Consider the following 12577-nt stretch of genomic DNA (forward strand, 5'->3'; position numbering starts at 1 on the left):
TTGTCTGGATGTTTCCTGTAAATGGAATCACATAATATGTGGTCTCTTAGGTCTGGTTCCTTTCCCTTTGCATCATGGTTTTGAGTCTCCCCATGTTGTAGCGTATCCCAATTGGTGTTTCATTTTTTATAGGAAATCCAAATAATATTCCATCACCGATGCACTACATTTGCCTATCCAGTCACCAGTTGATGGATATTTAAGCTGTTCCAAATTTTTGACTATTATGAGTAATGCCCCTATATTCATGTACAAACTTCTTTGTGTGGACACATTCTCATTTCTCTTGGATAGAGTACCAACAGTGGGCTGCTGGCTCATTTGGTACATTTATGTTTAGCTTTTTTTTTTAAATTTTTGTATTATGTTAATCATCATACATTACATCATTAGCTTTAGATGTAGTGTTCCATGATTCATTGTTTGTGCATAACACCCAGTGCTCCATGCAGAACGTGCCCTCTTTAATACCCATCACCAGGCTAACCCATCCTCCCACGCCCCTCCCCTCTAGAATCCTCAGTTTGTTTTTCAGAGTCCATCGTCTCTCATGGTTCGTCTCCCCCTCTGATTTCCCCCCCTTCATTCTTCCCCTCCTGCTATCTTCTTCTTCTTTTTTTTTTTTTCTTAACATATATTGCATTATTTGTTTCAGAGGTACAGATCTGAGATTCAACAGTCTTGCACAATTCACAGCACTTACCAGAGCACATACCCTCCCCAGTGTCTATCACCCAGTCACCCCATCCCTCCCACCCCACCCCCCACTCCAGCAACCCTCAGTTTGTTTCCTGAGATTAAGAATTCCTCATATCAGTGAGGTCATATGATACATGTCTTTCTCTGTTTGACTTATTTCGCTCAGCATAATACCCTCCAGTTCCATCCACGTCGTTGCAAATGGCAAGATCTCATTCCTTTTGATGGCTGCATAATATTCCATTGTATATATATATACCACATCTTCTTTATCCACTCATCTGTCGATGTACATCTTGGCTCTTTCCACAGTTTGGCTATTGTGGACATTGCTGCTATAAACATCGGGGTGCACGTACCCCTTCGGATCCCTACGTTTGTATCTTTGGGGTAAATACCCAGTAGTGCAATTGCTGGATCGTATGGTAGCTCTATTTTCAACTTTTTGAGGGACCTCCATACTGTTTTCCAGAGTGGCTGCACCAGCTTGCATTCCCACCAACAGTGTGGGAGGGTTCCCCTTTCTCCGCATCCCCGCCAACATCTGTCATTTCCTGACTTGTTAATTTTAGCCATTCTGACTGGTGTGAGGTGGTATCTCATTGAGGTTTTGATTTGGATTTCCCTGATGTCAAGTGATGTTGAGCACTTTTTCATGTGTCTGTTGGCCATTTGGATGTCTTCTTTGGAAAAATGTCTGTTCATGTCTTCTGCCCATTTCTTGATTGGATCATTTGTTCTTTGGGTGTTGAGTTTGATAAGTTCTTTATAGATTTTGGATACTAGCCCTTTATCTGATATGTCATTTGCAGATATCTTCTCCCATTCTGTCGCTTGTCTTTTGGTTTTGTTGACTGTTTCTTTTGCTGTGCAAAAGCTTTTTATCTTGATGAAGTCCCAATAGTTCATTTTTGCCCTTGCTTCCCTTGCCTTTGGCAATGTTTCTAGGTAGAAGTTGTTGTGGCTGAGGTCGAAGAGGTTGCTGCCTGTGTTCTCCTTTAGGATTTTGTTGGACTCCTGTCTCACATTTAGGTCTTTCAACCATTTGGAGTCTATTTTTGTGTGTGGTGTAAGGAAATGGTCCAGTTTCATTCTTCTGCATGTGGCTGTCCAATTTTCCCAACACCATTTGTTGAAGAGACTGTCTTTTTTCCATTGGACATTCTTTCCTGCTTTGTCAAAGATTAGTTGACCATAGAGGTGAGGGTCCATTTCTGGGCTCTCTATTCTGTTCCATTGATCTATGTGTCTGTTTTTGTGCCAGTACCATACTGTCTTGATGATGACAGCTTTGTAATACAGCTGGAAGTCCGGAATTGTGATGCCACCAGCTTTGCTTTTTTTTTTCAACATTCTTCTGGCTATTCGGGGTCTTTTCTTGTAAGGCTGGTTTTGTGTTTGCAAATTCCTTTAGTTTTTGTTTGTCCTGGAAGCTTTTTATCTCTCCTTCTATTTTCAATGACAGCCTAGCTGGATATAGTATTCTTGGCTGCATATTTTTCTCATTTAGTGCTCTGAATATATCCTGCCAGTTCTTTCTGGCCTGCCAGGTCTCTGTGGATAGGTCTGTTGCCAATCTAATGTTTCTACCATTGTAGGTTACATATCTCTTCTCCCGAGCTGCTTTCAGGATTTTCTCTTTGTCTCTGAGACTCGTAAGTTTTACTATTAGATGTTGGGGTGTTGACCTATTTTTATTGATTTTGAGAGGGGTTCTCTGTGCTTCCTGGATTTTGATGCCTGTTTCCTTCCCCAAATTAGGGAAGTTTTCTGCTATAATTTGCTCCAATATACCTCCTGCCCCTCTCTCTCTTTCTTCTTCTTCTGGGATCCCAATTATTCTAATGTTGTTTCGTCTTATGGTATCGCTTATCTCTTGAATTCTGCCCTCGTGATCCAGTAGTTGTGTATCTCTCTTTTTCTCAGCTTCTTTATTTTCCATCATTTGGTCTTCTATCTCACTGATTCTTTCTTCTGCCTCATTTATCCTAGCAGTTAGCGCCCCCATATTTGATTGCACCTCATTAATAGCCTTTTTGATTTTGACTTGGTTAGATTTTAGTTCTTTTATTTCTCCAGAAAGGGTTTCTCTAATAACTTCCATGCTTTTTTCAAGCCCAGCTAGTATCTTTAAAGTGATGATTCTGAACTCTAGATCTGACATCGTACTAATGTCTGTATTGAGTAGGTCCCTGGCAGTTGGTACTACCTCTTGTTCTTTTTGTTGAGGTGATTTTTTCCGTTCTGTCATTTTGTCCAGAAGAGAATAGATGAATGAGAGAACAAAATGCTAACAGGGTAACAACGTCCCCAGAAAAATACTCTCAACAAATCAGAAAAGACCTGAAGCAGGGGGAAAAGAAAGGGAAAGAGAGAAAAAAGAAAAAGAAAAAAAAAAGTAAAAGTAAAAGATAAAGATAAAAACAAACAAAAACAGAACAAAACAAAAAAAAACCAGAATATGATCAAATATGATCAGGCTGGTACATAGATCAGTGCCACACACTAGATTTTGGGTGTATTTTGGTCTGTTAGAAGAAAGTGCCTCCCAAAATTTTAAAGAAAGAAAAACTTATATATGTACAAAAATAAGGGTTGATATGATGAAGGGATGGAATATGACTGTAAAGGTGAAAATTATAAAAAATTTTATAAAAGGAATTGATAAGAAGTTGTTTGAAAAAAGAAAGAAGAGGATTAAAAAAAAAGAAAAAAAAAGGGGAAAGAATGTGATCAGGCAGGGGAGTAGAAAAAAACCATACACTAGAGATTTAGGGTATATTTTGATCTGTTAGAAGAAACTATCTCAAAATTTTAAAGAGAGAACAACTTATATATATATGCCAAAAATACGGGTAACTACTATGAAGGGATAGAATATGACTCTAAAAATGAAAAATAAAAATGTTTTTTAAAAAAGGGATTGATAAGATGTTGGTTGAAAAAGGGAAAAAGAAAAATTCAAAAAAAAAAAGTTAAAAAAAAAATTAACTTTGAAAGACTACAGAATCATGGTAAAAAAGCCATGGATTCTATGTGCAGTATTCCCCTAGCGCTGGAGTTCTGCCGTTCTCATTGATCGGTAAACTTGGTCTTGGCTGGCTGTTCTCGCCGATCTTCTGGGGGAGGGGCCTGTTGCCGTGGTTCCCAAATGTCTCTGCCGGAGGCGGAATTGCCCCGCCCTTGCCGGTCCGGGCTAAGTAATCTGCTCGGGTTTGCTCTCCGGAGCTTTTGTTCCCTGCAAGCTTTCCGTACAGCTTTGGAGGCGGAGAGTGAAAATGGCGGCCTCCCAGTCTCCGCCCCGGAGGAGCCGAGAACTCGGGGTCCCGCTCCTCAGTGCGCCCCCAGAGAAAAGCCGTCAGTCACTCCCGTGTCCCCGGTCTCCGGCCGCACTCCGTGCTCACCCGGCCTGTGACCGCGCATTTCTATCTCTGGCACCCGACCCCGGGTGGAGTCTCCAAGCCCAGCAGATCCCCGCGGTGCGCTCCCGCACCTCTCCTCCCTGGGGAGGAAGGGGAGTGTCCCCGGATCTGCCGCTTGTTGGGTCCCTGCTGGAGGAGCAGTGGCCCGACTGTGCCGCGGATCACGGTGTATGACAACCCCGAGCTGAGAGCCCGCGCCTGGGCTCCGTCTCTGCAGCCGGCTTCCCCGCTCCGATCCCTGGGAGCTCTGCCGCACTCAGGCACCCCCGGTCTTTCTGTGACCCCGAGGGTCCTGAGACCACACTGTCCCGCGAGGGTTCCACCCCCCACTTCGCCACCAGAGTGAGGTCCCTCAGCGGAGCAGACTTCTAAAAGTCCCGATTTTGTGCTCCGCGGCTCTATCACTTGCCAGAAGCGGCCGACGGAGGCCCCTCCCCCGCCGTCTATCCTCCGAATATCACCTCGGATTCACTTCTCCGCACGTCCTACCTTCCAGAAAGTGGTCGCTTTTCTGTTCAGAGAGTTGTTGCTCTTCTTTTCTTCGATCTCCTGTTGAGTTTGTAGGTGTTCAGAATGGTTTGATCCCTATCCAGCTGAATTCCTGGGACCAGACGAAATCCAGGTCTCCTACTCCTCCGCCATCTTGCTCCGCCCCCCCTCCGTTTGTGTTTAACTTTTAAGAAAGGGACAAGCGTTTCCCAAAACGGCTGTGCCATTTTGCATTCCTACCAGCACCACAGGAGGGTTCCTTTTCCTCTACGCCCTCTACATTTATTACTGTCTGTCTTCTTGATTATGGCCATCCTAGTGGGAATGAAATGGTCTCACTGTAGTTTTATGTTTTATCTCCCTAAAGACTAAGGATGCCAAGCATCTTTTCATGTGCTAATTAGCTACTCATTTATGATCCTTTGTGAATTGTCTATTCAAGTCTTTTTTTTTTAAAGATTTTATTTATTTGAAAGAGAAGGAGAGAGAGAGCACACAAGCAGAGGCAGAGAGAGAGGGAGAAGCAGACTCCCCACCAAGCAGGGACCCCGATGTGGGACTCGATCCCAGGACCCTGGGATCATGACCTGAGCCGAAGGCAGATGCTTAATGACTGAGCCACCCAGGCGCCCCATCTATTCAAGTCTTTTGCCCATTTTTTGATTGAATTGTCTTCTTATTGAGACACAAGAATTCTTTGTTTATCCTGGATACAAACCCCTTATCAGGTATTCGTTTTCAAATATCTTCCCCCAGTATGTTTTTGTCTTTGTATTTTCTTGATGGCATCTTTTGAAGTGCAAAAGTTTTGAATTTTGATGAGGTTCAATTTATCAATTTTGTCTGTCAGTGTAGTTTTAATTTGCATTTCTGTTATATGTATGGGGTTGATCATCTTTTTATATGTTGAACATCTTTTATTATGTTTCAAACCCATTTACATTTTCTTTTCCAAGAAACGTCTGTTCATATCCTTTGGCTTTTTAAAATATTGGGTTATTGATCTTTATTTTTATAGAGCTGTAGGAGCTCTTTATATATGAGAAAAATGATCTGTGTGGGGTGCTCATTACAAGTAATTATCCTACTGAGTCATCTGTCATTTGACTTCACTTGGGGTCTGTTTTGCCATGCAGGTTAGAAATTTTTTGTGTGTATCATTTAAAATTTCATTTTTTTTCTTCTACGACCCCTGGGTTGTGCAACGGAGGTAGAAACGTCTTTCCCACTCTGAGGTTATAACATTTCTTCCTTGGCCTCTTCTAGATCTTTTCTGTTTTTGTTTTGTTTGGCACTTAAATCTTTGACTCATCTGGAATCATTCTGGGGTGAGGTATAAAGAAATAGAGATTTAATTTTCTTCTTTCTTTCAGATGACAACCTGGTTACTCTAATCCCATTTATTAAATTTTCCCCCTTACCTAAGAAAGGCGCCATGCCATCTTTATTATGTACTAAATTGGCATATGTATTTGGGTATATTTCTTGATTTTCTATTCTTTTCCACTGATGAGTCTTTCTAGTTATTTATCTGTGCCGATGGGTTCTTAATAGCATGGCTCAATACTGCACAGCTACTTCCTTCTCATTACATTGTGTAATTACATTCGGAATTTTACTGGTTTTTCTTGGCTATTTACTTTCACCTAAAGTTTAGAATCAGGCTGGTCACCTTTTGAGTGGCCTGCCCCACCTCCAACATAACGCCATCTGTATTTTTGTATAGATCACATCACACGTGCAAATGATGTTTGGGAGAAGTGATGTATTTACAATGTGGAGTATCCCTACCTAAGAACACGGTGTGATTTTCCCTCTTTCCATTTGTATCCCTCACACTTTTTAAAAACTTTTCTTCACACAAAATACACATTTATTATTAAGTGTGTTCCTGGATGCTTTATCTTTGTATTGTTGGTGCTGTTGTAAATGGACTGTTTTGTTGTATTTTCTATCTGGCCTCTGTTTGTACACACCAATGCTTTTGCTCTCTGTAACTCCCCATCTTCCTTCTTACACTGTTTAGTTTTCAATTTATTCTCTTTGCTTTTCTAAGTGTAGAGCATACCTGCAAAAAGTGATCATTTTGCTTCTCCGTTCCATATATCTCTACGTTCTTTCTCGTATCCAACAGAGTCCATAGATCCTAGGGGACAGCGGTGACAATGGCCATCCTTGTATTTTTCATGACATTGGTGGAATTGTTTCTAGTGAATTTCATTAAGTATAATATTAGATCTTGAACTAAGAAATACTTTGTCATGTTGAAGAAGTGTCCCTATATTCTAATTTTTTTTGTTTTATTTTTAAAAATCAAGAATGGATGTTGAATTTGTGAAAGACCCCATCAGCATCCACAGAGATGCACTTATGGTTTTCCCTTTTGGAACTCTTTATAGGATGCAGTGTATCCACAGACACCCTCAACCGCAGCCATTCTTGCATTCTGGAATAAATGCCGCTTGATTGTGGTGTTTTGCTTGTTTAATGTGCTGCCGGTTTTGGCATGCTAATATTTCAGTTTGAATTTTTGCATTAATACTTGTAAGGAAGACTAATCTGTGATTCTCTTTGTATTTGGTCTTCTCTGGGAGTGTTGGTATCAACGTGATTATGCTCACTTTGTAGAAAGTGTTTGTATTGCTTGTTTTTTAACAAATATAAAGCTGACTCTTTAAGTACACATTATAATGGTTATGCTTGGTCTGTCTCTTCATCCTCCTCCTCCCCTTAGTGACAATTATCACGATGTCCTGCGAGATTTCCACGTGTACTGCTGCAGGTACGCTACACGAGTCACCTCATGTAATCGTTACATCGGCGCAGGGAGGGAGGCGCGTAGGGAAGGAGCCCCTTGAGGCTGCGGACCTGGCAGGTGGGGGGACAGTGTTTCATCACCTCTACCCTGTTGAGACTCTTCCATCACCTGTCTTTACAAGTCATGCTGCTTTGTGGCCTTCTTTGTCTTATTTTAATGTATTAGCCAGACATCTTCATCTTCTTTTGTTTTTAGCCAACATTAACCCTACTCTTGAATGTTCCTTGTGTACACAATGTAGTCATTGCACCAACATGCTTAATCCTGTAATTATTACCTTTCTAAACTAACATGAAACACATTTGGTCCCTGGCCATGGGCTTTCACGACACAGCTTGGTCCTGACAATTTAGCTGCAGCGACAAGACCTCACAGGGTAACAAAGGGAAATAACACCAGGTCGAAAGGACAGTCACGCAAGGCAGGGCTTGATGAACTGCCACACTGTAGGGTGGATAGTATGTGTTCACTGAGTTCTGAGGAGGACAGGAGTCTTCCAGAGGCTGGAGCGAGGGCTGAGGAGCTGTGTCAGCTTCTGACAGGGAGGTGAGGAAGAGCACGTCCCTCTGACCCTGACGGCTCACTCGGGGGAGCACGGGGGGACGGGAGGCTGACCGTGGGGTCAGGAGTGCGGAGGTGGAGAAACCCTGATTTGTAGCAGAGCTTTCACTGTTGTGTAGTGCTTCATGCTCCCTAACTGGTTCCCTCCTCATGAACCGTAGCCTGCTCTCTTTGTCAGTGCTATAAACGGGGTGGCCCCCAACAGCTGTTTCAGTCATCTATGGCAGGGGTTGGCAAATCATATGCATGGGCCAAATCTGGGCTGCTGCCCAGTTTGTAAATAAAACTTTATTGAAACACAGCCATGCCCATTCATTACCTACGGTCTGTGTCCACTTTCATGCTAGAATAGAAGAGTTGGGTAGTTGTGGCAGAGGATCTGTGTTCCATAGCCTCAAATATTTATTATTTGGTCCCTTATGACAAAAGTTTGTTGTCTCTGGTCTATGGCAACTTGTCTAATTATTTGTTTCATGTAAACTCCTTAAATAGCATTTATGGGTCAAAGAGTATACGCATTAAACATCTGATGTTTACTTGGTCCATGTCCCTCAAAAAGGTCATGCCAATTTATGTATTTATGCATCCAGTTACAATATGTGGGAGTGACTTTTCTCCACATGCTCACCAACTCCAGCGATGATTATGATTTAAAATTTTTACCAATCCTCTAGGTGAAAAGAGATATAGTAACATTATTTTATATTTGAGTTTCTTTGCTAGTGAGTTTTAAAGTTTTAAAAATTAAGTTAACATTTTTGCCTTCTTTTCTACTGAGGTGTTTAGATTTTTATTATTTCCTAAGAACCCTTTATGTATGAAAGGTAGCTATTATCACCTATGTTGCAAATATTTTCTCCAGTTTATCATATGATTTTACTTCCAATTATGATATTTTTTGCCATTTGAGTTTTATGTGGTCCAGTATATCAGCTTGAGTATATGAGTGTGAGTTTCACTTTTAATAGCAATGCTTCTAGTGCTCTACTGTTGAGCATGATGCTAATTTTCTCTTGGTTTCTATGATTAATACTCTGAGGTTAAGAACAGTTTTCCTATTTCTAGTTTATTGAGACATCTCTAAAAACAGCCTTAGAAGTCAATTTCATCAGATGCCACTGGAGCATCTACAGAGATGTTTCTCTGGAAGAACATCAGTGTGGCAAAGAGCTGACTCTCGACAGGTGAGCAGGAATGAAGCAGGGGACAAGGGGTAGAAGGTCAGCCTGGGATAAGAGGAGAGCATGACGTGCAGAAAGACACTGAAGGTACAGTGACATGGGGCATGAGGAGGGCAGGCGGGTGGACTGCTGGGGCTCATGGAAGGAAGATGGGGGACGAGGGGACAGCAGATGACACTGAGAGGCAAGCAGGGACCAGAACATAAAGGACCCTTGAAATCAAGCTGCTCAGAATTTACCAAGAAAGTAAGCCCCATGTGTTGTCACGTCTCTTTCAAAGGTAAGACAGGAAGAAGAACGAATTCATTTTGAAATAAATTTAAAAGTACATAATCATGGAACACTACATCAAAAACTAATGATGTAATGTATGGTGATTAACATAACAATCAAAAATTTTTTAAAAAGTACATAATTGATGAAACATCGAAATATTTCCACGTAAATATTTGCAGGAGAATAACCCAAAACTAATGACACTATGAACCCATTCAGGTTACAGTTTAAAGAAATGGGATTACAATAGATTTGTGTTTTATTTCTCAAGCATCTCCGTACCTGTTGTGGGGTCTTGTTGGAAAAGATAATGGCAGACCCTCCTTCTTCCACGTTAGGGTATTCAGGAAATGTGCCGGTTAAGTTCCTGAGGAAGAAAGAGAGGGAAATCAAGTAGGAATGATCTCCGTTGACTCTGTTATACTTCCCACTGGCTGGCTCTGCCCATTGTAACTGAAATGGGGGAGGGCTCTTAGGGTGGAAGCTTCCTGCCCCTCGCGGCTGGACACAGTGCCTCGAAGGAGCAGCAGGACCCGGCCATGTTCCTAGAGGTTTGCTTCCTCCAGGTAATTGTTACTCCAAGATGGACACACCTCTCTTTAGAACAGATTGTACTCTTCTCCCTCTTTTTTTTTTTTTAATTATTGAGGTACTCCGTGCTTGAGTTAGGAATGAAGACAGAAGCACAAATCACTTCTTCCTGTTTAAAACTTAGGATAAACACAGGATTTTGAAACTAAACAGAAGGATGGAGTTGTTCGGATGACAAATTTAGTAATAGTGCATGAAATACGTGGGCAAGTTTTGGTTTCCGTAAGGCTAAGGCTCCATTTTGAATGGGTTCCAAATAGTAATTTTTTTGTGTCACCATATAATTTCTACATTTTAAAAAGCAGACTTTGCAACTTAATATTGAGGAATTTCAGGAGGCATGTGTAGTTACTATTTCTAAGTTCCACGAATCCACCAACATGGAGAATCTAAGGATTAGAGGAGACAACCGTGCTTAAGATGAGTCCACAGCAGTGGTTCTCAAACTTTTGACTTTGGAGCCCTTTATACTCTTGATAATTTTTTAATATCTCAAGGAGCTTTTGTTTATATGAGTTATAGCTGTTGATATTTACTGTAATAAATATTAAAACCGGGAAATTTCTAAAATACACATTTTAAATTCACTTAAAAATAACAATGATAAACTCATTATATGTTCACATAAATAACATTTTTACTATATTTTCCAAAACAAAACAAAACAAAATAGTGAGAAGAGCGTTCCTGTTCTGCATCTTTGAAATCTTTTTAATGTCTGGTTTGATGGAAGGTAGCCGCGTGCTCATATGTGCTTCCGTATTCATTCTGCCGCAGTGTGCTGTTTCGGTTGAGGTTTGGGAAGAAATTCTGTCCTCACATTTAACACATTCCATCATATCAAAATCACATTCATCAATAACTACACTAGTCTCCAAACTGAAACTCTAAGTAATGGGGAAGCTCTCAGGCTCACAGAGGTGATTACGAGACTGCCAAAATTTTAATTTTTGCTAGGTCAGAGCTTTTCTTTCAGGCCCATTTGGTTCACTTTTGAGAAAATGTCTCTCAAAAGCCAAAGTTTGTCAGTCATTTTCTCGAAACGTTCCATGGAAAGTGGCTGGTTCAGCTGCAGGCAGACGACCTCACAGGTTTGCTTCCTCACGGCCACCTTATTTCCACGAGCAGCCCAAGGCTGCACTCCCAATTTTGTCACATAGAATATTAAAAAGCTGTGTAGTCAAGGGTCAAGTCTTAATACAATTATTTTTTACTGTGTCCTCAAGGATATTGTTAAATGAAACTTTTTTTTTAGGCAGATGCGTGATGGTGAGGACCACGACGATTCTGAGCTGGGGCCACCGCCTGGTTCATGCTGAGGAGCCAGCACGGCCTGCCTGCTGTGACCCCATTGTTTCCGTGGGATTACTCTGAAAACACTTAAAAATAGTCACATCATTGTCTGGACAAAATATCTCAGGTCTCTTGAACCTTTCCTGTGGGCTCATTCAGTAGGAACATGACTCAGCTCCTCAGCTTTGCTTTGAAAGGAACTGAATACAATGGGGCATGTGTGGACAAATGCAGGGACAAAGACGACGGAGATCACAAACTAAGTACGCCATTCTGTCAATGGAGCTGCCATCATTGTAGCTACTTTGGGGGCCTCACGCACTCATTTATCCATCCACCTGTCTGCCCATCCATCCAACCATCTGTCCGTCCATCCAACCATCCATCCTTCCATCCATCCATCCATCCATCCATCCATCCATCCATCCATCCATCTACCAATCCATCCATCCATCCATCCATCCATCCATATAGTCAATCAACAAACACCTGATTAGTACCAACTAGATTCTGGGTGCAGTGATGGGAGAGAGTGATCTGAAGATTAAAATGTCAGCTCTTATCTCAATGCCCTCACCTTCCACAATCACATGGTTGGTACATAATAGTTGACCTCAGACATTGCTTGTCCACAAGACTCAAATCTCAGTGATTATTAAACTGCCTGACCACAGTCTGTCTTGTTCTGTGCATCACTTGGCCTGCGAATACATTTGGACTAAAAGCTCGAGCACTCTCTTCTGTGCACCCACTTACCCATTCCCCCGGCGGCCACCTTTACAGGCAGCTCTGCTGTCTAATTTTATTTCCACACTTCAAAGCTTGAGTGTTTGTGAGGACACAGAACAAACCTAGAAACTTATATAAACTAAAACCCAAAAGGATTTACATGTGCCATTTCTAAAGTAGAATTCTTAATTTTATCACACATGCATTGTCATAGTAAGATTTAAAAATATTACATTGTTCATAGTACTTTTTTTAGCAAAATAGTATTAACTATATTTATTTTTAACAGATAAAAGAACATATTTTTTAGTGACATTAGTTTGAATAATTCATGATAATCTGAAATTGGATGTCTTGACCTTAAAAAACGTAAAAACTGTTGTAAGGTACACATTTAAAAGATGTATTTTAAAATTCATATCTAGAAATGACAGTGTAGCTGGATAGTTTTGTCTCACCTCCCACACACATGCACACACATGCACACACGTGTATACATGCACACATGCACACGCATG

General features: G+C 41.2%; 1 protein-coding gene across 1 annotated transcript in view; it reads right to left on the bottom strand.

The window, feature by feature from the left end:
• The window catches only part of DRC11 (dynein regulatory complex subunit 11), a 145368-nt gene that overhangs the window by 74362 nt on the left and 58429 nt on the right, over positions 1–12577 (bottom strand). The window contains exon 7 of the mRNA XM_078070013.1: positions 9729–9813. Within this exon, the coding sequence (XP_077926139.1) occupies positions 9729–9813 (85 nt within the window). The remainder of the gene's footprint in view (positions 1–9728; positions 9814–12577) is intronic.

This window comes from Halichoerus grypus, chromosome 4 (genome assembly GCF_964656455.1).
Source record: "Halichoerus grypus chromosome 4, mHalGry1.hap1.1, whole genome shotgun sequence".
Lineage (NCBI taxonomy): Eukaryota > Metazoa > Chordata > Mammalia > Carnivora > Phocidae > Halichoerus > Halichoerus grypus.